Source organism: Bidens hawaiensis, unplaced genomic scaffold (assembly GCF_021521415.1).
Source record: "Bidens hawaiensis isolate Kalapana, Puna unplaced genomic scaffold, B.hawaiensis_p1.1 tig00022913_1, whole genome shotgun sequence".
In the NCBI taxonomy this organism is placed as follows: Eukaryota; Viridiplantae; Streptophyta; class Magnoliopsida; order Asterales; family Asteraceae; genus Bidens; species Bidens hawaiensis.
Genome location: NW_027493587.1, coordinates 26,665 through 51,843, shown reverse-complemented (window position 1 = coordinate 51,843; position 25,179 = coordinate 26,665). Strand labels below are relative to the sequence as shown.

General features: G+C 36.3%; 1 protein-coding gene and 1 non-coding gene across 2 annotated transcripts; both read right to left on the bottom strand.

The window, feature by feature from the left end:
• Positions 1-6,174: 6,174 nt before the first annotated feature.
• On the bottom strand, positions 6,175-6,831 carry LOC143566568 (uncharacterized). The gene has a single exon (XM_077053236.1). It carries the CDS (start codon positions 6,829-6,831, stop codon positions 6,175-6,177), a length of 657 nt encoding a protein of 218 aa, XP_076909351.1.
• A 9,429-nt stretch (positions 6,832-16,260) lies between these two features.
• TRNAK-UUU (transfer RNA lysine (anticodon UUU)) lies at positions 16,261-16,333 on the bottom strand. Its single transcript has one exon. It is a non-coding gene; the product is annotated as a tRNA-Lys (tRNA).
• Positions 16,334-25,179: the final 8,846 nt, after the last annotated feature.

Genomic DNA, 25,179 nt, shown 5'->3' with positions numbered 1-25,179 from the left:
TTACATATCATAATTGTTCTCTATGCGTTTTTATGTTTTGAAAATGTTATCTTCAATCGTGACTTTAAAAAAGAACTCATTTTTAATATAACAAATACAAGCATCATTTATATAACTGTCACCCAAATAATTACGCAAATTCGTCTTCACATGCTTCATTGAAAAAACAAAACATATCACAAACGATAGACCAACGGATATTGGTTATTGGCGATCGTTGAAACCTTGAAGCGAACCGGCAAAGCGATGAGGCAATGGTTGTTTGGTCGACAGAAAGAAGCTGATTGGTTGTTGAGGCCATGACCAATGTTTTTGTTTGTTTGTTTATTTATTATTTATGTATTATGTTTAAAAATGTTAATTGGGTTGGGCTTATTAACCCATTCTATAAGTAATTTTGGGCTTTATATATATATATATATATATATATATATATTTATGGATTATTATTGGCCCATATATGATGCTTATTAATAAAATTGATAGTTTTTTTAAAAGCTTTTTTTGTATTTTAAAAAAGAATATTCATCATTAAAAGAATATAACTAAATTTTTCACAAACAATGGGTTCGAATATATATTTTTAGAATGATATTGGGTTCGTTCATCGAAAAAAAATGAATTCGCTTGTTAATTTGACACTATATGTTATATATAAAACCGAAAAAATACCGGGTTTGGCTGAACCCGGTGGGGATAATGTGGCTCCGCCACTAGTAATGAGTCAAAGCAATTTTAGTAAATGTTGTAAACTTGTAATGGTTTATCTCATTCTAATTTCTAAATTTGAGATTATATACTTATTATTATTTGTAGTATATATTTTATTTTCTTCTTACCTTTAATTTTGTTCATTTCTTTAAAGAAAGCGTACTTTATTTTTATTATTTTACAAATCCCGTGTAATACACAGACGGGTTCAAAAGCTAGTAAAAAATAAACGTAAATAAAATCTGCTACATTCGTGTGTATATAATTATTAATTTTATTTTTATACAATAAAACAATAATAAATAAGCAAAATATAATTATCCTTTCTGTTATAATATAAAAATGACTAACACATGATTAATGCTATTTCTTAAGAGCTTTTAGAAGAGTTATAAGAGAAGTAGAGAAAGATTTATATATCTTTGAAAGAGTATATATGATGGTGCATGTTTTCCATTACATTAGTGTGGTATTTATACTACAAAAGGAGTAGACAAAAATTACTATTAAAGAGACAACTATGTAAGTAAGATTAATCTAGGCTTTGAAAATGTAACCATCCATTTATTGTAAATTTGACCCAATTATTACAACACTCCCCCTTGGATGATGCGTTTTCAAACTTCGAGTCTAATCTTGAAGTACTGCCTCATTAAAAACCTTGCTAAAGAAAACCCAATGGTAAAAAAAAACTATAGCTAAAGGAAAAAGAGTGTAGTATATAGCCCCCCCTCAAGTTGTAGGTCATTACGTTGTCCGTACATGTCGCATGCCAATAACATGAATATGTTTCCTGAAAGTCGTTGTAAGGAGTGCCTTTGTGAATAGATCAGCTGAATTGTTGCAAGATTGGACATATCTTATTTCAACTTGCTTATCTTTGATAAAGTCTTAAGTATATGAGAAGAATCTTAGAGGTATATGTTTTGTTCTGTCATTTTTGATATACCCTTCTTTCATTTGTGAGACACATCCTGAATTGTCTTCATAGATTGGTGTTGGACTTGCATCTTTCTCTAGTCCACAAGAGGTTACTATGAGTTGTGTCATAGATCTTAACCAAACACACTCTCTAAAAGCTTCATGTAGTGCAATGACTTCAGCATGATTTGAGGACATTGCAACAAGTGTTTGTTTCTGAGAGCACCATGAAATTGCAGTTCCTCCGTTCTTAAACACGTATCCAGTTTGAGATTTTGCCTTATGGGGATCTGATAGATAACTTGCATCTGCATAACCAACTAACCCTTCTTTTGAGTCATTAGAATAAAATAAAACTAAGTTGACAGTTCCTTTTAGATACCAAAAAATATGTTTAATGCCATTCCAATGTCTTTAAGTTGGGGATGAACTGAATCTTGCCAACAAATTTACTACAAAAGAAATGTCAGGTCTCGTACAGTTAGTTAGATGCATAAGCGCTCCAATTACATTGAGGTATGGTACTTGTGGACCAAGAACCTCCTCATTTTCTTCACAAGGACGGAATGGATCATTGTTGACATTGAGTGATCTAACAACCATTGGGGGTACTTAAAGGACCTTGTCCATATTGAAATGTTTTAAGAGCTTTCAATATAATTCGACTGGTGGACAAGGATTCCATTATTCATATGCTCAATCTGCAAACCAAGATAATATTTGGTTTTTCCAAGGTCTTTCGTTTCAATTCCTTCTTTAAATGAATGATCGTTTCATGGATTTCGTTATGCTTCCCAATTATATTTAGATCATCAACATATACAGCTATGATCACAAATCCTGATGTTGTCTTCTTAATAATAACACATGGACAAATAAGATTATTTGTATAGCCTTTTCTTATCAGATAATCACTCAGACGATTGTACCATATCCTTCCAGATTGTCTCAACCCATATAAAGATCTTTGTAATTTGATTGAACACATTTCTTTGGGCTTTGAGCTTAATGCTTTAGGCATTTCAAATCCTTCTGGAATTTTCATATAGATGTCACTATCAAGTGATCCATATAAGTAAGCTATAACAACATCCATAAGACGCATTTCTAAATTTTTAGAAACTGCCAAACTGATTAAATAGCTAAACGTAATAGCATCCATAACAGGAGAATATGTTTCTTCATAGTCAATTCCTGGCCTTTATGTAACATCCGTATTTTGAGAATTAATAAATAACGGAAAGTTTTATTATTATCGGTGTGTCATTAGTTTGGTTGTGTGCGTATTTGTATTTTGATAAGATTGGAATGGAGGTGGATGGTGGGGCCCATGGCTCCCTATATAAGGCCATTCCCCATCCTTTCACCATTTCTTTACATAACACACACAATAGAAAACACACACTTTCTTTCTAGCAATTTGGATTCGGATCCAAGCAAAAGGTAGGAAGAATCTTGGGTTTAAACACCATAAAACAACAAGAAACACCACCAAGCTCCACGGATCTGTCCAGATCCGAACCCGAGACCAACAAAAGGTGAGTTTTGGTTTTAAATGTTAAGTTTTAGGTCGGATTCGACATGCAAACCGATAGAAGGATAGATCGGGGTATATGATGGAAGAAAAACATGAACTTGATAAGTTATAACCCTACGAGAATATTATATGGTAAAAATGTGATGTTCGGGCCTTATAAAACGCAAGTATACAAAGTTGGTACAACCCAAAACCTTTAAAAAGGGTAAAATCGGGTCATAAGGAAGAGTCACGAAGTAAAATGACCATTAAATGGTAAAAGCGAAGAAGAAGAATTTCGCATCGCATAAGCCATGCGAAGCGAAAAAGGCAATTTCGCATCGCACAGTCATGCGAAGCGAAACAGTTTCATGCGAAGTGAAACAGTGCCATGCGAAGCGAAACAGATTCATGCGAAGCGAAACAGTGTCATGCGAAGCGAAATTCCATGCATGCGAAGCGAAATTCTTCCATACGAAATTTTATAAAATTCATTTTCTGATTCATTTTTGTTAAAGCTCAACCCCAGCCAGGGGTGCTACCCCTTGGACCCTGCTAGGGACTGCCGCCCCTAGACCCTGCTACCAGGGGCGCTGCCCCCGGACCCCGGTTAGTTGAGGGTGTCATTGACTTAGATGTAGGAAGCAGTGGTAATAGATAATTGATACGCGTATTGTATTGTACAATTAGCCGTGCACAACTAAAGAAGGGAATTACCATTAACGGCGAGAGAAACCGACTCCAGGTGAGTTCTAGCCCATTACTCTTTGAAATGTTTTCGGGGCTGTATGCATACTCCTATGTGATAGTTAATACATTTATTTAATGGATAAGTGTATGATACGTGTATGACTATGAATTGAATGTTATTACCATATAATGATAGTATGAATGAGCATCTCTGTATATATATTATTATGTACGCGAGACAGGTATGCTAGTATGGGTACTCGAGGCAGAAGGGACCAGACCCTTATAATATCTGTGATGTTAGGACCAGACCCTTATAATATGTGTGATGTTAGGGACCAGACCCTTATAATATCTGTGATGTTTTAAGATAGACTAGCTTATGGTATATCATAAGGTTGTATGAAAGAAAGTATGTTAGTACGTATGCATGTAAGTAAAGTATGAATACGCATCTTCGGATACGTATGAGTAAGGATGTGAATGTATTGTATGCTAATTGATTTTCTAGAACTCACTCAGCGTAGCTGACTTTCAGTATGCACGCAGGCAAATAGGTTGAGGCAGCTAGCTTGAGGAAGGACACATGGCATGGACTGAAGAGACTGGCATCCATGATGAAGTGTTATGACTATTTTATGTTATGTTATGAAAAGATAACTTGTATGTTAAGACGAAAATGAATGTTTGTAATGTGATGTTTGAAGTTTTAAATTATTCCGCGAAATTTTAAATTAACTCTGATTTTAGAACTGTGTTTATGAGTAAATCCAACACCAAAGTAGGGTTACCGGGAACGGGGCCTTACACTTTGAGAAAAACCTTGAGCTACAAGTCTAGCTTTATATCTTGTAACTTCATTTTTCTCATTACGTTTTCTCACAAAAACCCATTTATATCCTACAGGCTTTATTGACTTTGGTGTTATGACAATAGGTCCAAAAACCTTTCAATTGTTTAGTGAATTTAATTCAGCTTGCATGGCATCTTTCCATTGTTCCAATCTTGTCGACTTTGACAATCATCTACAGATTTTGGTTCAGGATCATCATTTTCTTCCATGATATCACTTGCCATGGAATAAGAAAATATATCATCAATATTTTCCATTTCATCTCGATCCCACATTATATGTGTTTGACCATAGTTGATTGACAACTCTTTGTTAGAATCATTTATTTCTTCCTGGGGAAAGCCATATCATTTACTTCTTCTTGAGGGAAGGCTTTGCCATTTTCTCTTTCGTTATGGTCAGTATCCTTATCCTTTTCAGAATCTTTTCTTTTTCAAGAATTTTTATCCTTTGAACCGATTGGCCTCCCACGTGTTAAACGTTTTTGGGATTCATGAGGTGTATTATCATGGTTTTGCTTTCTTGGAATCTCAACTCGAGCTGGAGCATCAGCGGCTGGTATATTAGTGACCCTGTTTGTATCAGTAAATGCATCAGGTAACTGATTCGCAATTTCTTGTAGATGTATTATCTTTTGAACCTATGTCTCACTTTATTTTGACCTTGGGTCTAGGTGTAACAATGATGGCACACACCATGATATATCACTTTCTTGCCTTTTCATTTCTCCCCATAATGCCGGGAATATTGCCTCGTTAAAATGGCAATCAGCAAAACGTGCTAAAAATACATCACCCGTTAAATGTTCAAGATATCTTATAATGGACGATGTTTCATATCCAACATATATTCCCAACCTTCTTTGAGGACCCATTTTTGTGCGTTGTGGCGGTGCAATAGGAATATACACAACACACCCAAAATTTCTAAGATGGAAAATGTTTGGCTCATTGTCGGAAATAAGTTGTATGGGAGAGTATTTATGATTTGCACTTGGTCTCACATGAATTAATGATCCAGCATGCAGAATTGCGTGACCCAAAATAGAAACAGGGAGTTTTGTCCTCATTATTAATGGTCTAGCTATCAGTTGCAGGCGTTTGATCAACGACTCAGCTAAACCATTTTGCGTGTGCACATGAGCAACGGGGTGTTCAAAAACAATCCCCACAAACATGCAATAATCATAGAAAGCATGCGATGTATATGAGCATAAATCATTGAGATTTTAAGATAGTATGTGCAGCACATTGAGATTTTAAGATAGTATGTGTAGCACCACTATCCGCTATGCATAAATCAGCATCATTTGATTGATCTTTTGCTCTAATGAAATTCATTTCAATCTTCAAATATAAAGGAAAACAGTAAGTGCATATATTATACAATTCCTAAATTTATTACAAGAGACTTTTATTTTTGCATGAAAGGATAAGTAATTAAACATAGTTAAGACATAACCATAAAAGGAAATACATAATTATCATTGTGATTTTACAATATCACTTTCAGGTTCAAATTCATTGATAAAATCTAAGATATTCAATTCAATATATGTATCATCAATTTTGTCGATACGATTCACTTCCTTTTCCTTTCCTCTCAGAGATGCTTGATATAATTCACATAGATGTGAAGATGTTCGACAAGTCTTTGCCCAATGATTAGTACTTCCACATCTGAAGCATGAGCCTCCATCATTCTGGGACGTACCAGCATCATTTTTAATCTTGTTTTGCTCGTTAGCGTGGTAATTATTAGCTCTTTGGCTACGACCACGACCGTGTCCATGTACACGATTATTATTCCATTTAAACGGGTGGTTGCGACCACTAAAATGGATTTTATTGAAATAGTTTCGGCCACACCCACGGCCTCGCCCATGACCTTGTTCCCATTTACGCCCAGAATTCTTATGATCATTATTATAAGCAATATTTGCTTCTTGTATGGCTAATGACCCTGTGGGACGAGCTTGATTGTTTTTCATTAAAAGCTCATTATTTTTCTCTGCTATGATGAGATTTGTATTCAGATCAGAGTATGTTTGAAAATTTTGCAACCGTAATTGTTGTTGCAAAATTATATTTGATGCATGAAAAGTAGAGTAAGTTTTTTCTAACTTATCTGCCTCAGACATAATTTGTCCATAAAATCAAACCTTGAACATATATTTAATAGAGCAGATGTGTAATCATTCACTTTTTTAAAATTTTGGAACCTTAGATTGTTTCATTCAGCTCTAGCAGTAAGGAGTAATGAATCCCTTTGATGATCAAATCTGCTTTTTAATTCTTTCCATAAAACACTCGGATTATCACAATTAAAATACTCCAACTGAAGTATTTCATCGATGTGTTTATGAATAAAGACATCAGCTTTTGCTCTATTGTGGTCATCAAATGTGTTGTTTTCACTAATTGCATCTAACATATCCATTGATTTTGAGGTGTCTTTTGACATTTGCTGTCCATGGCATATAGTTCTCTTCAGAACTTTTGAGAGCCAAAATTCAAACTTTTCAATATTCTTCATTTTATTACTAAACACAAATTAGATAAATATTAGGATCACATACTTATTAAAATTGAAAGAAAATACAAAGGTAGAGCAATAAGTAGATAAAGGAAAAAGAAAAATTCAAACTTCTTAAGTGGGAGATTACAAATTAAGAACAATAAGATTATCATCATTATGATGGCTAACATCAAAACTGAGTGAAGCATCTTTCAAAAACATTATCTTGGGTATTTCTGAGAAGAATAGTTTTATATTTGTGAAAAGATTGAGATTGATAATTGGTTATTTGTAGTCAAAAATTTATAACCGTTTTATAACGGCTATATAACCGTTTCATCAACGGTTATATATATATAGGAGAGATTTCAAATGAGAACTCCTTTGAGTTTTAAGAACTCGAAAGAACTCAGTGTAACAATTTTTTTTTCGAATTCTTTTTACACATACGTAATATATGTAGGTTATATATACGTAAAAAAAGTACAGAATTTTTACGCACCGAGTCGACTTATTACATATGTGTAACGGACGTTTAAAGTTGTGTAATCACTGTACATAGTTATTCAATCTCCTACTTTAACTTTTTGTCAGATTTAATTTCAACCACATGTTCCAATCCATTTAATTAAATGTGTGGCCTAGAATAGAGTTCTTAAGTTCTTAAAACTCAACATGGTTCTCAAAAGATCCCTCCTATATATATATATATGTATATATATATACATATATATATATATAGATGGGATCTAGAGAGAACTCCTCTTTAAAAGAGAACTATAGAACTAATAAAAACTATTTTTAACTTTAAAAAAAAAAATGTTTTGCGATTTTTTTTTCTTTCATCTTTCTAATAAGATGATATTGTTCCTAAAAAAACCGTCGATGGAGTGCATATGTGCGCTAATGTGTGTTGCATATATACAATAGTGTTTTATTTCATATAATACAACACAATTACATTATACAATACACACTATTGAATATATGCAAATACAAACACTAATAATTGTACTCAAAATAAGCTATCGCATATACGTAATACAACACTAATGCACATATGCGCTATATTGTTTTTTTTGGTATTTTTGTTTATAATGTAACACTATTGTACTAATACAATACAAAAAATTGCATATATGCTATTCAACATTATTGCACATATCAAAATACACACTAGTGCACATATGCAATAAAAAAAAAGTCGATGTATTGCATATGTGCACTACAATAAGTTTTTTTTTTTATGTTTTATTTTTTTTATATTTTTCGAGTTAATGGTAACAAAATATAAGAATAATGGCACAAACGGAAATTTAAAAATACTTTTTAATTAAATTAAAAATATTTCTTTATTAGTTCTCTAGTTCTTTCTTTAAGAAGGAGTTCTCTCTTGATCCTCTATATATATATATATATATATATATATATATATATATATATATATAAATTATTTTGTAAGTAATAGAATAAATGAGATATAAATGATAGGGTAAAGTTAAAATATAAAGGACAACAAAAATGAGAAGTGTGGGAAGGAATCTAATCCATTGATTTTAGATTTGAATGGTTGAGATTAATTTAAAAAATTAAATTGATGAAAAGGCCATAAAGGTAATAACCCACTTTTGTTGACTTTCTCTTTCCACCTGCAAGGCATCTGTCAATTCCTCCATCATTTTAAAACGTCCATAACTTTTTCATGCAACATTATTTTTAAAAAAAAAATTCACCATAATAACAAGCGTTTTTTATCTTTAATATGAGTACCATATTGTTATAAAAAATAAAAAAAATAGTGAGTTTTTATATTTTGTTATTGGTCGTTCATTATGATTTTTAATTGGGGTTTTCTATGGATTGTGTTATAGATTTTGGTCATTGTGTTATCAATCGATACTCATATTAAAGATAGCAATTAAAACAAAGATTACGCCATTGTGTCTTTTTGTTTGTCATTGTGTCTTTGTGCTCATCATTTGTCTTACTACTTATCATTGTGTTTTAGTCATTATGTATTACGTTCATGTCATTATGTAAGATGTAGTTTCCATTGTGTTTTACGTTTCAGGTTATTGTGTTATATGTATTCACCATTGTGTTTTACGGTTCAGGTTATTATGTTATATGTATTCATCATTGTGTATTACATTTCATGTAATTGTGTAATATGTATTAATCATTGTGTTTTATGTATTATATAATTTGTTGTTATTTTATCATTATATTTACGTATTATTATTACACACCATGTTATTAGCATTTAAAAAAACACAATGATGATTTGAAAGACACAATGACAAAAAAACACAATAACAAACAGAAAGACACAACGACAAAAAGACACAATGACAAAACGACACAATGACGTAATTTTTTTAAAAAATTTTTATATAACAAAGTCATACTCATATTAAAGATAAAAAAACGATTGTTATTACGGTGAAATTAGTTGTTTGGCTGGTCTATGTGTGTGTAAGCTTCCTATTGGATGTACTCCCATGTAACAAAATGCTTGTAGTGCTGGAATAAAAAAAAATCTGTTTTGTTCTAGTACATTCTCTTTCCCTGTTTTGAGCAGAAAAATATCTTATTTCATTTCTTTTTTAAATATCCTTTATTTTCTTATTCATTTTTCACATATACAAGCTAAAACTACAACTAACAGGATGGAAGTTGTGTGTTTACGGTATAAATCCTCTAATAGCATAGCAGATAGCTTCCATGCCCACCTGTCAAGAGTATTCTCACCGAACTCCGCTCTTAAAGCTCAGCTTCGGCAACAGCAACTCGAGAAAGCTCTTCCATTTGTGAGGAACCGGCCACTTCTTTATATATGTTGCCATTTGACAATCTGTTTGTGCCACGGAATCTGAGAAGGGGGAAAACAACGTAAAAGACTGAGGGAAATGAGTTCCAATCCCGGTATCGTCTGGTCCTTAGTCTTAGAGAAATTGTTGGCGTCAAGAGCAAATAGAATCGAAATAAAAGATTTTCCTCGATGAGTTGAAGGTTTGTGACTCCTTCTTTCTTTAGTAGCGAGTCTAACTTTATAGATATCATTTATTTTGACCGCCCTGACTTGACTGGTGGGGTATCAACGCTAACTCACTAGACGGACAATCGACCAACAGGAGAGACCCGATTCAGCCCAATAGTGGTAGGTAATTATGGGTTCTACGATTCCAGATAAACGAGAAAACATTACATCAATGAAGGAATGCAAGTGTAGGTTTCACCAGATCGTCTATCCCTTGATTTGAAACCTACGTAAAATAAAAAGAAAAACTGTCTGGCTATAGCCATGCCAAATGGATAAGGTCACCGGATTGAACTAGTCATTTGGACTAGAACTTGGGAATAGGGATAGGAGGATGCTAGGAGATACCAAACCAAATGCTTTGAATAGCAATCTTTCTTACCCCATTCAATAAACTTGCTGGGAAAGCTTAATAGAGTGACCAAGCGTCGACCTTAAACAAAAAGAGTGTCCAACCAATCACGACAAGCTGCCCTGCACTAAGCAAATCGTAGTCCCAGCTTTTTTCTCCTTCGATTGAGTTGGATTGGAAGAGTCAGCCTGCCTTTTTCACATGTGCGCATTATTTAAGATTAGTCTTTCTTTTCTGGAGTAAGATATCCAATTTGAGCGTCGCGTCGCTTACTTAGCTTGGGTTATTTTAGAGCTCCGCTTACTTACATGATGCGTGGGAAGAAAGAGATTGGTTGGTGTTGGCTTATGCCCATATTGAGTAAGATTGCTCGCTAGTTGCCATCAGTTCAATCACTAAAATTAGTGAAATCTAGAAATCAGTCTCATTTCACCATTAGGGAGAATCCACTTTATCCATTTCAATCTCTGTCATCAAAGGAAAAAGGTCTAGCATCATTTCTCCATTGGGGAGATACCACTTTTGAAATTAAAGATCAACTCTTCGAAGAGAAAAGCTCAAGTGTGAAATTACAGCTATATTGGCATCGATTATGTCTCTCATCGGTTCTCCAGCATGCGAGTTCATTCAGTATCTAAGTCAGCTAGCCTTCATTCAATCAAGGCAAGTTCAATGGGATCTCCCTTGTCTCTCAGTCTCAGTTGTAATACTTGTACATGAAAGGCAGTGAAATACCATTAAATAGAAAGAGGATTGAATATCTCACTTCAATACCGATCTATCAACTGTATACCTTCCATATCGAACTTCTCCGAGCAGTTCTAATGCCATACCGATGGAATTCCTATCCAATAGTAAATCTCGACAGCAAGGACTGTTTCGCTTGTCTAGATGGCCACATCTAAACTTGTACTTATATGCAATACCGAAATAAGTCGGGTAGTGCCCGCGATGGACTTGCCTTTCCGGCTAAGTACTTGACTTCAAAGACAGCTAGCTAGTTTAGTTCAATAAAGAGGAGTTGTACCAAAAGAACAGGCTTTCTACCCCTTTTGAAGAACTCTGTATCGCAGGACAGCTCACGTCTATTGGACCTGGGGATGAGCCTATTCTCTGTGATGAGGGCTGGATGGTCTTTTGTAATTGTAATACGGTGTGCGTGTGCTACCCTGATGAATATTATTAGAGAAAAGGTAGGGGTCATAGTTGTTGAACGAATTAGTATTTTATTGATAGCGTAGAAGCCGCATATTGCTTTGATGCGGGTTAATCAAGTTACTTACCTTTAGTAGATCAGTCAGCCAACAATCAAATATCGAGTTCTGGGTTTAGAAATAGGAGGTAGGATAGTTCCAATACGAATAGGTAGACTAGCAGCAATCGCAGTTCGATGGAGCTATCTGAAGAGCATATGAAGACTTTGGAAATGGATTGCCTTATTCTAGCTTTTTTATTCTTTCAAAACCTTTCGTATGCGCCTATTGGAAGATTGGGGCTACCTCCTTTCTTTCCGATCTCATTCAGATAATAAGCCAGTCTGGTTTATTTTATAGTGAGTGGGTAAGAGAGGTGCTTGGTATGTCTCTGAATGTGGGCCTAGAAGCATTAGCCGAGTCTCTGAATATTCCCGAGGGTTCTCAGGAGAAAGACAACCTTAAGGTGCTAACGGAGCTTCCATGTCTCAGTCCAAGAAGGTGCTTGCTTTATTGGCTGGCAGCTTGGTTAATCCAGAAAGCCTTACCGCTCTTATTCCGCAGCCTTTAGTAAGTGGAATCAATCACCTAAATGGCATGATTCACTGCCAGTGAGATTAGGAGCTTCTTGAGAAGAGTAAGTTGAATCGTGTAAATAGCATGATTCATCAACTAGTAAAGGGAGAAGTTCATCGGAAACCATTCCTCTCAGGAAAGCGAAGCTAACCGCTTTTAGGCTGCTTTCGAAACATTCTTCATTGACAGGGAGCAAGCTCAGTCATTACAACTTGGGCAAATCCGATTGCTTTCTTCCGGAGAATCTATGGCAACGTGAGAAACTAAGTTTTTAATTTTATCAAAAAAATAGGTAGCTCAAAGCACCAACCCTTCCTCTTAGACACTACTACTAATCAGCATGACTTTCTTTCTTGAGTAAGGTAAGGGTACGAAAACATCCTCTTATCACAGCTTGAATGGGATTCATTGTTGGGAAGAAGACGAAGTCAATTCAATCCAACTCCAACTGACCGGCTAGAGAGATATTTAGTCATGAAATAAATAAGAAAGATATTATTCCCTAAGAGCTTGTCCAGTACCTTTTGTTTAGAGTCTTTCTACTTTTTGTCAGCTATAACCAAGTTGCTATTTCGGGGTTAAGGAAATGAATTGTAAGTCGCGTAATCCCCTTCCTCCCCTGCAGTAAAAACTCTCCTCTAATAGCAGAAAGCTTCCATGCCCTATTCTCTATTTTGGAAAAGGACCTCTTACGCCAGTTGACAGCGGAAACTTTCCAGCTAGCGATTGATCCAGTTACCGGTAAAGGACAGTTGACAGAAGAAAGAAGAGAGATGAGCTACTATCACTCAAGAACTAGAAGAAGGAAAGAAATTGATTCACTTCGCAAGCCTTGAACTCCTCTTTCTTGGATCGTTGTTTGCGACAGACCGATTGAGACAGATCTAGAGATAGAGCTGCAAGGGAACACTTACCAATACCTACTGCGGATTAGGCTGAAGCTATTGTTGCATCTCTAGCTTCTACTATTGTTGCAACTCCACTCTAGCCTTGATGCGCGAGGGATAGAGGGGGCAAAGAAAAACCAAGAGGAAGTCGTAGATAATATACCTGGAAGAAGTCTCTCTCGTAGGGAATTTTTCTGTAGTAATTTATTTCAGTGTTTTATCGTAGCCCACGGAGCGGTAACGGGCGGAAAGAGCTATGAAAGGAGTCGATGCCTTTCTGTCCCATATGAAAGAAAGGCTGAAAGCAAAAGGAGATCGCTTTCGATTAAGGATCAAGCCTAGGAGGAAGGGATCCTTAACCCGAACAGTCAGATTCGTTACAGGTTATCCCCTACGAATCCTTTGATGTACACCAGAGAAGTTAGTTCTTCGCCTATTACATTGGTCGACTTGAACTTCCCTCTAGTCCTAGAATTACTACCTCTTTCTCATCAGAGAAAGTCGTAGGTGAAAGCGGGCCTTTCACCCATACTCATGAAAAATGGGGAGCTTACTTATCCATTTCGAGATAGTTGCTACCTATATGTTCTGATTCATTTATACAAGAAAGCCACCATTCCCTCCAAGCATAGGTCTAGATTGAAAGGCAAGAAGGTGTGTCAAGCCATAGATGGTTCCCGGTTATGCATGTTTCCTCTCTTCCATTGCTTTACTTCATAATCATAAGGAGACTAGGTTATTCTCATTCCTGCTTCAGTCCATCAATGTAGGCGGTTAGACTCTTTCTATAGATTAGGGCCTCTATCATGCTATTCTTTACATAGGTAGGCGACAAAGACAAGGGATCTCTCTCGCTATATAGATGGTTGCTGCTTGCGAGAAGCGTCTCTTCCTTTTCAAAAAATTGAAAAAAGAAAGAATTTTTCCACTGGTATTCTACGCTCGCTCTCTACTCCCTAAAAGCTCACTCACAATCTATGGCTCACTTAGGGCAGAAAAGATAGGCTTCTTCATACAAAGCCAACCATGAATTCTAATTTCGACAGATCAAACTAGCCAGGATTAAGGATTCACGCCTTCCCTTCCGCTTACACCATTTCTTTGTGAAAGAAGTTAGATGACACAGTTCTTTTTACTATGACTTTCAAAAAGAGTTGCCTTATCTCGGTAACGGGGTCTGTTGATTCAGAATCGTGGGATGAGTAGATGTAACAGATGATGAATCTTTTTGTGAGATTCCAGGTATTAAATAGTTCCTTCCCGCTTCAATGACCAAGAATTGGCAATTGAGATTCATGGGCGATTCGGATGTTTATTTAGGTTTGGAACCCTATATTTCTTTTTCCCCTTCCAAATAAAACAAAATGCTTTAAGTTTTTCTTTTGGAATCATGCTAGGTTTAATTCCTATTACTTTTTGGCTGAATTATTCGTCACTGCATATTTACAAAACAGGCGTAGCGATCGTTTGGACCTTTGAATCATTAACATCTCTTTTTTTATTGACTTCCTCCTTTTTTTTATCCGCAGGAGGTTCACTTCAGGTTTTTGTTCAAATGAGTGAAGTTATTGAATTCTAATTAGACCTAACAAGAACAGAATCACGCTTTGTAGGATTTGAACCTACGGCTTCAGGTTTTGGAGACCCACGTTCTACCGGACTGAACTAAGAACGCTTTCTTATCACAGTAGATACGACTAAAAAGAAAATAATTCTTTTTGTACCCCCAAAACTAAACATGCATAAAGTCTCAAAAAATGAAAATGATGTATGTCCGAATCGATCTCAATGGATCCCTCGTGACTGCCCAGAGGAGAAGAATAGGTATGGATGACAGGATTGGAACCTGTGATATGACCCAAAACAAAGGCGTTACCAAGCTGCGCTACATCCCTTTCATTTGGTCTATAGTGTCATTGTGGAAAATCCCTGCCCTGTTTTCCACAGCGACAATGCACCTCCATCGATATTAAATTATCTTGCCATTTCTTCTTTATTGATTTATATACTCATCATCATCCCGCCGATCCCACCAACACTTTCTTACTTATCTTAGGAGCAAGGTTCTAAATAATCAGCCCTTTGATTTGAATAAGCGAGGCTTTCTCAATAGAAAGATTTGCCTGTGACAGAGATCCCAATTCCGTGTATCCGGTTAAGCAAGCCCCGCCGCCAGCTTCCACCCAGACAAAAAAATTGATTGCCTAGCGCGAAAGGTTGCTTTACTAAGTAATATAAACGTTAGTGCTTTATTTTGTTTGATTGCTCGTTAGCTTTGTTTTCAAAAAGGGGCGAAGCTTGAAGAAGCAAGCCTAGAGTAATAGCGCAACCTATTACGTTTTTAAGCCCTCTTTTCTTTTTTTATTCTATTAGTAAAGCGCTAGCGCCCCTATAGAGTCAGGATATTCTGCTATCAATGAAACCGGAAGAAAGAAAAAAACCCGTGCTTTTCGTATAGATCGAAACTTATAGCTTGATTCTTTACTCATTCCATATTGGGAAGAATTGCAGGCGATATTCCTTTTTTTTATTTTAACAAAGATATCCGACAATCAAGACAATTCCAGTGAAAGTCTTTCGTAGAAGTGAATTCTTATTCTTACGAAACAAATAGCATTTCCTTTTGATTTGTCCCCTAGACCTATTCTGATTCTGAATCATCCGTCGCTTGGGTAAAGTCTCCCAACTATATTTGAAAATGAATTGGTTATCCATAAAGATAAAGAAAGCTTTCTTGTAGTTCCGCTTCTTGCTCTAAAAATTAGGAAAGACTTGTCGGAAATTATTGGCTTGGTCCGACCAAGAAAGACAAGGGACTCTTTGGGCATTGCTTGGGTCGAGTGAAGTAAAGACTGGCTACCTATAATATAAAGATCCCTCACTACACACTTTAGATATCTGTTTCCTTCCAATCAAAGACGGGAAAGCGCCTCTAATCTAAAGGCCAAAGAGTGCTATTTGCGCAACTACGCATCGTTACTCATAGTATAGTGCAAGTTAGGTTTGGGTATATCACGACTTGAACCTGCGACCATTAGGTTAAAAGCCCAATGCTCTACCAACTGAGCTATACACCCCAAAAAATATTTAGTAGTAAATAAGGATTGGTGCGAAAAACCAAAGAGGGCGGGGCCCCTCTTCATCATATTAAAGGGGTGCGGCTTTATATGAGGCTCGTACTGCAGAGCAAGCAAAGAAAACGCAAGGGTGCGTGCTAGCACTCCTGCAAGAAAACGGCTTAGCTAATGCGCTCAAGGTTTCGAAGAAAGCCGACCTTACTCAACAAGCACCTTTCTTATCTTAGTAAGGTTGCTTGTTTCCACTCATTGAAGATTCTCTCTACAAAAAAAGGTCAACCAGGGGGGGGTACTAAAACGGCTCTCACCGACACCATCTACGAGAAGGTGAGGTCATCTTTATTTCCAGTAGCCAAACGGTTCGCCTTAAAGCCTTAAAGACGGAGAAGGGGAGGAGTAGTTATCTAGGTAATTATGGTTTTTGTTGGCCGGGGCGAGCACTCTCTTTTCTTTGTCAAATTCCATCTTACCAAACAAGACTGACTTCTTACCAACCCACGAAGGGTTGTGAGGCTGGACCAGGCAGGTACGAAGAATGAATCTATATCTATATCTGTGCACGGAAGGGACGGCGGCCGCTCAACTGTTCGAGCGCAATGCAGTGGTATTGGTTCCGCTTCGAGAAAGGTAGAATGCCTGGTCGAAGGTCCAATACAGTAGGTAGCATGTGTGTTCGTTTTGGCTCCCGAGCGAGAATGAGAAAGAAGCAATACACCTTCCTCACTGCTACGTACGCTGACCTTGACTTGACAGATTCATCCAATTGAACCCAAACTCAAAGGAGGACCACAAGCTCGGGGCTCGGAGAAAGAGAAAGTCTCGGCATTAAGAAAATGGGGTTAGCTAGTGAAAGAAAGATCCCGACATTCATTTTTGAATATTCATAGCTGAGTTTACTAAAAGAGGGACCAGCTCATCATAGTGATTAGAGGACACCTCTGACAACCATGTTGTTAGCATTTAAAAAAACACAATAATGATTTGAAAGACACAATGACAAAAAAACACAATAACAAACAGAAAGACACAACGACGAAAAGACACAATGACGTAATTTTTTTTAAAATTTTTATATAACAAAGTCATACTCATATTAAAGATAAAAAACGATTGTTATTACGGTGAAATTTTTTAAAAAAATAATGTTGCATGAAAAAGTTATGGACGTTTTAAAATGATGGGAGAATTAACATATGTCTTGCATGTGGAGAGAGAAAATATTAGTATTGCTTTTATATCCACTTGACACATGTCAATCAACTATGGCTTCTCACACTTTTTATTTTTGTTGGCATTTGTAAAATAACTTAACCCATAAATGATAATCTATTAAATAAGATGTAAAATTAATATGTGGAATAATAATAATAATGAACTTGATTATGATACATAAATAATCACTAGTACATGAAAAAAATTTAGTGTGCATATAAAAGTTATAAAGATAGTAAGTAACTGTTAGAGAGTTATTAGTTTCATAATTAGTAAAAGTTTATAATAAGATATCTTTTATATTTGTTTTGGTTTATCATTATAGTTATCTTTTTAATCATTATTAATGATACGTTTACCTTGTTTATGATTGACGTCTTCTTACTTTGTTGATCTTCTTGATTAAGCCACAAGCAATTCGTGCTGATAACGTGTTATAATATAAGAATAACTAGCACATGATTAATGCTATTTCTTACTTTTAGAAGAGTTATAAGAGAAGTAGAGAAAGATTCATATATCTTTGAAAGGGTATATACGATGGTGCATGTTTTCCATTACATTAGTGTAGTATTTATACTACAAAAGGAGTAGACAAAAATTACTATTAAGAAGACAACTAGGTAAGTAAGATTAATTTAGGCTTTGAAAATGTATCCATCTATTTATTATAAATTTGACCCAATTATTACAACACTTTCAACATTGTCCATGTTTCTTTCTTCTTTGTCTTCCCACCCTTACATGCTACACTAGCATCCCTACACATGAGTCATGTCTGATGTTTCACCCACTTGTCCTTTTGTTTTCGAACCAAACTTTCACATGTATAGACTTCACATCAAGTAGATATAATTGTATAAATAAAAACGTAATCGTTTTAGACACTCACATTTACATAGCCCTCAACTATATTTTTATAATTTTCACATACTATAAGAGTAAAAGCTTCACATCTTCAATTTGTGATTTATGAGTTCGGTATATGTTTGGGGCTAAAGCAAGAATGTAGATCCAAATGTTCAAACTACACCTTAATTTTCCAAATGTACTAAATTCAAGGTGAACGTTTGAAGTCAAGTCCTATTTGCAAAATTTTGATTATAAGAATGCTTTTTGGTATCACACTATGTTCGTACTCATGTCTCACCCGCTTGACATTTTGTTTAAAAACCAAACTTTTTATATTTCTAGGGCGCGGGTTAGGGTCGATGTTATCGTATAAATGTAAAAAGCAATCGTTTTTGGCCACACATGCCTTTACACATCCCCAACTTTCTTTTTAGAATTTGACATGTGAAAAAAGAATGGAGGGGGGCAGTAACTCCTGGACCTAACAAAGCTACACCCTTGCACCTGACGACAACCACCATCCCCACCGTCGTTGTTGCCACCACCAACTTACCATCACCACTGCTACAACCGCACCACCTCCATCATCACCCCAGCCAATACCCCTGCCACCACCATCACATTACCACAACTACCGTCACCGTTGCTGCCACAACCATAGCCACCGTCATTACCATTTTTTTATAATGGTAAACTTTCTTTATTTTGAGGGAGAGGTATTTGTATAATATATTGGTATATCATTCGTTTCCTTTTTTTTCAACCTACAAAACAAAACATAGCAATGATTAATTCTATTATAAGGGTGTCTGTAGTGGGCGACAATTCCCCCATTTTTGGGACGATTTGTGTTTGTAAACACCCCCTCCCTCCCCCCCCCCCCCCTGGGCGATAAGATGGGCGACAAGAGGGGGGGGGATGTGTTTTTGTCGCTTGGTTTCTTGTTTCAATTATTATTATTTTAATCTTTTGTGTGTAGCAATATATATACATACATATATATACACCATGGGTGGAGTTATAATAAAAAGTGACGTGTGTTTAAAAAGTATAAAAAGTAATCTGGTGCGTTGGATTTGGTAATCTGATGTTCTTGATGGAAAGTGTGTTTTGTAGGTTGTGCGTTTTATTTTATTACTTGTTTTATAACACTCTAGGGGCACAATCGTCCAGTATGTTATATTATATATGGAAACACTATCAATCTATAATTATCATTTTTTAATCCAACTTTAAAACACACCACCAAGAACATCACAAGATATATAACAGTGTGTTTTAAATCAAATTAATCAAAATTTAGAAAAAACACAATATTTTAATCCAAAATTAAAACACAACACCAAGAACTAAAACACACTAATGAACAAGATATAATTCGTCAAACAATAAATATAAAGAACAAAAACACTTTGAACACATCATCTTCGTCATTTGAATCTTTACCGGAAACAAGCAACTTAAAATCAGTGGTCGGCGACATCATCTTCCATGCCGAGCCCGTGTTTAGCAAGTCCACATATCATCACATTCCATGATGAAGTATCTCTTTCGGGCATTTTTCAAACAACTGGCGTGCTTCATCAATGTACCCACATTTAGCATAAATCAACAAGCCCGTTCCACACATTCACCGTCACATCACAATCCAACGAGTCTATGATCGAATGAATCATTACACCAGTTTCAATCTACCCCAATTGAGCAAGCCGAAACAACCGTCACTAAAACTGCCTCATTAGGCCCCAATCCAACACCATTCATCCGTTTAAAACAATCCAACCCTTGTTCCAAAAACATGTCTGGAAAAATCCAACCCTTGTTGGCGCCGGAGCGGCTTGGTGGTAAGGTGGCGGTTGTTGGGTGGTATGTCGGAAAAGTACCCCGGAAAAACAGGTGTGGAACAATCCAACCCTTGTTCCAAAAACCCATTCCGAACATAACCGGTTGTCAACCGTCACTGAATTGATTGTGCCGGAGCGGCATGGAGGCAAGGTGGCGGTGGCGGTTGCTGGGTGGTAGTTGTTGGTGACGAGGCGGCTTGGTGGCAAGGTTGTTGGTGCTGAATTGGGTTGGTGGCTGGGTAGCGATGGTCAACATGGTTGGTAGCGGTGGCAGCTGGACATGGGGTAAACGGAGGTGGGGGTGCCGGAAACCATGGAATCGCCGGAAAAGGTGGGGGCGGCGGAAACGTGATAGGGGGTGGATGACAGCTGTTTAAAATGGTTGGCCAGAACTGTTTTTTCTTCTTTAATTAACATTCTAAAAATAATAAAATAATTCATTCCAAAAATAATAAAAGAAGTATGGATGATCATACCCCTGTGTCCTATAATCAAATCAATGGTTTAGATCTTCTGTTACACTTCTTAGGAAATATTCACTTCTTATTCTAACCTTGCTCTATGCACCACTACACCCTAAAAAAAACTCCCCTTTGCTGACTGGACGCCACAAGACAAAATCATCAACAATTTGTAACCCTTCACTATACATAGCCCAACAAATTAACCAAATATAATAATAAAATGATATTAATTCATTTTATTTTGTGTCCATTTTATTTTGTGTCCATTTTATTCCCTCATAAATTCTTTAGTTAATACATACAATAGACCCAAAATTCTACACCTCACCTTTCTGACTATATTAAATTCAACGTAAAGGTAGACAATAATACTAGGGATTTTTACATATATCCATTTCCTAACTTCCATTATTACATATATCCTAAAAGCTAAACACTTATTTACATATTTTCCCTTCTTATATGCAATTACCCTTTTACCATTTTGAATTCACAATACCCTAACGAAAAAACCAAACATCTGACAGAAACAACGGCATCGGCTTCCATTCATTCGGCGTTACATCGCTCAGTAACTTACAAACATCGACGGCTTCCATTCTTCCGGCGTTGGATCGCAGTAACGTCCATACGTCGAGTTTCTTTTATAATCCATTTTTTTCTAGTATGTCTACTTTCCCTGACAATTTTTTATGGAGACCACAAACCCTAATTGATCTTGTTATAATCTGCATATGTTCGTCTTAAAACCGACTCGGTTTGGGTATAAATTTGAGATATATGTAATTGTTACTATTAAAAGGGGGTATATGTAAATTAGTTTATTAAGGGTAAAATGGTCATTTAGTAAGCTAATTTTAATGAAATAGAGAGATATGTAATATATATGATTTAGGAAAGGGAAATATACAATTAAAGGTTTTGCATTGAGGAAATATATAATAAGAAAAATTAGAAAGCAGTTATATGTAAATGTCCCATACTACTAAAAGAAACAAGCGAAATCTTTTGGGTTATAATAAGAGGGAGTAGGTCACAGTGACTAAAACAATACTTAAAAAATTTATAATAATTACTAACGTACATATTAATCATAAAAATAATTAAATAAAAATATTATGTTAAAGATGTATATAGATTTGCATTGCAAAAATATATAAATGTAATTAAACATAATATATATAATATATATAATAAAACAAATAATAAGTAATAAAAGAATCGATCCTAGTGGAGGCCAGCTTAAAAACTTTCCCATTAGAGAGGATAAAGTTTTGAATATTAACATTTGAATCGAGTCAATATCAAATCTACTAAATTAAACAAACAAGTCACTTACACCATACACTATAGTGTTCACGGTTTAGTTTTGCATTTAGTTTACGATTATACTTAATGGGTGCACGAGGCATTTGCGGGTAACCAAATCAGGTGCTACAGGTACTTTGGGAAAACCAACCTATGCACTAGGTAGTTGTATTGATAAAAACAACGGGGTTCACGAATGTGACATCTGCCCCGATCCGACCCGACCCAGGTACCCGTTTCTCTGACCCGATCTCTTTCTTTTATGATTTAATATTTATCTATACTTATATTTTACTTTTAATAATAATAATGTTTTCCTTCCCGCCTCTTTCTCTCTCTCTTTCCGCCGTCCCGTCCCTCTCCTTCTCTCTTTCCGCCTTCTTTTCCCTCTTGTCGCCGTCCCGCCCTTTAGCCTTGTTTCCCTCTTTTTCTTCTAACTCTTTGCTTGTCCTTTGTTCCTTCCCGCCTAAGGTTGTCTGCGCAGCTCCACGCGCCAGACCCCTTACAAGGAATCCTGCGTGAAGACCACCTGTTTCAGCAATACGCGAGACGAACTCTTCTCGCAGCGCGCTAAGAATTGTAAATCTTCTCGCAGCGCGCGAAGGACGGTAGTTCTTCCCGCGACGCGCTAAGGATTTGTAGTTCCTTCTCGCAGCGCGCTAAGGATCGTAGTTCATCCCTCGACGCGCGAAGAATTATAGTTCTTCCCGCGGCGCGCTAGGAATTTTAGTTCCTCCCGCGGCGCGCTAAGAAATGTGACTCTTCCCGCGGCGCGCTTAGAAATGGTAGTTCTTTCCGCGACGCGTTAAGGTTAGTTCTGTCTGCCTTCGCGCTCGCGCTCTCTTGACCTTCTGTGTCAGCCTTCTCGCGTCAAACCCTTTTGAGTTTTCTTCTGTTTAAGCTAGCCGTTGCTTTTGAGTTGTCTTATCTTTTGAGCTGTTGACCTAATCTGCTTTATGTCTGAAAAGTTACTTTCGGCGCAGCATGCGCACCAACCCCATTGGTTGACAGAAAAAGTGACTGACATAATCTTTTGAGATCTGCTTTTGCCATGCTTGACCTGTACCTTTATCTGAACCGCCCATGTTTTTTTTACTGTTCCCTGACAGCTTTTCCTTTGCCCCCTGCAGCTGCCATATCTTTCCATATCTTTTGCTTTTGGAATCTTTTACTTTTTGAGATCTTTTCCCCTTTTTCTAGGGATTGTGTTCCCTAGGGTTTTTCTATAAATAATAATAATATTTTCATAACACATCACACACAAACACTTAATCTCTCCTGTTCTCTTGCTCCTTGCTCTCTCTGCCGTCTTCCTCTCTGCCTCCGTCTTCCTCCCTGTTCTGCCCTGCTTTTCCGGTAATATATATTATATATAATAATTTACTTATTAATTATGCTAACTTATAATCAAGACTTAAAACAAATCATTAAAACAATAATCTTATTTATAGGTTAACTTGTGCTTGTTTAAAGTTGGTTCTTGCTTTATCTTACACCGCATCGTTTATCAAGTGAGTAATCTCGTACCTAATCCCTTTTTGCTTTTAATGTTTTGGGATGTTCATGTGTTCATACAAACTTAGAGTCTTAAACTTGTTTATGAACTTTAGTCGCGCAGTATCCCATGTGTTGAGGACGTAGACTTGGCTGTTTATTTGTATGTGTGGATCATTAACCGTCTTGTCGGTCTATTCCGCAGTTTTCATGGTACCATTAGATGAACACGGGAGAACTATCGTTTATGATTTTCTCTTTTGTTAACACATGCACAGTTAGTCTTGTTTGTGAGCTCAATTGTGAGCACTGGCAGTCTTATGAATCTTAGAGTTGGTCCCGATCAGATTACACCCTTGTTGAAAACCAGACATACACATGTTGCGCGCAGATTTTATTGTTATCTATGTATTGTATTAAACTTGATTTCTCACCAACACGCAAGTGTTTGACGTTTATTTTAACACATGTTCAGGGTTGCAGTAGTTGTTTTGGAGCTTGTGGACACATAGGAAGTTTTCTTTATTTTGGACCTAGATTAAAATGTATCAAGACAAGTTATTGCTGTTTTATTTTTATGATTTATAATATATTGATTTATGATGATTTATGTTATCTTATGTCTACTTTGCGCGTGCGCGAATGAACGTATTTATTAAATATTGACACCCAATAGTGTCACGAGTAATGAAACAATATGTGGCGCCCCGATGTATAATCCGCCTTTGGTCGGGGTGTTACAGATTCGTATCAGAGCCCGTTGACTTTAGGATAGGTGGTTAGACGTAACGGCCTAGAATACCTAAGAGTCCCTTCTCGCGCATGAGAGAAATCTCATGTTTGCGCGCTTATTGTTAATTACTCGTTATTTATGAGTATGCTCGCGCTTGCGCAGTATATGATTTTATGTTTTATTTCGCGATATTTCGATTTTTGTTGAATTTCGATTTTTATTGGTTTTACCTACATATTCGTTTGTGGGATTTGAAAATCCGAAAAGTCATGGTGATACATGAATAGTTGATTTTCAATTTCCATTTACGATTATGTTCTGAGGTTGGAGACTTGAAAAGTCATGGTGATACATGAATTGTCAACCTCCAATACTCATTTTCTTGTATATTTTATATTGAAGATTGGAAAGTCATGGTGATACATGAATCGTCAATCTCCAATACTCGTTTACTCGTATATTTTAAATGGGAAATTCGGAAAGTCATGGTGATACATGAATTGTCGATTCTTGATTCGATTTTGTTACCTTTATTAAGTCTGCATTTAAAGTCATTTATTTTACTTTAACTTTTGATAGCATCTAACTCCGTGAAACCAAGCTTTATAAGATTAAAACTTTGCGCTAAAACCAAGATATTAACTAAAATTAAAATTTTTATAGAATGCCTCCGCTATCTCGCCAATTTCAGAGAAGAGAAGCCTCGCGCATGCGTAGACAGCAACGTTCCCAGGAAATGGCCGCCGCGATAGCCCAAGCTTTGAGCCAAAACAATACCAACACCTCTGGTTACAACATTAAATCCTTTAACGCGGGTAACCCTCCAAAGTTCACAGGTCTTGAAGGAGCCACCGTGATGCTCCAATGGCTCGAGAAGATAGAAAACACTTTCCTCCACACCCAATGCCCCTCAGACAGACGAACCCTATATGCTTCCAG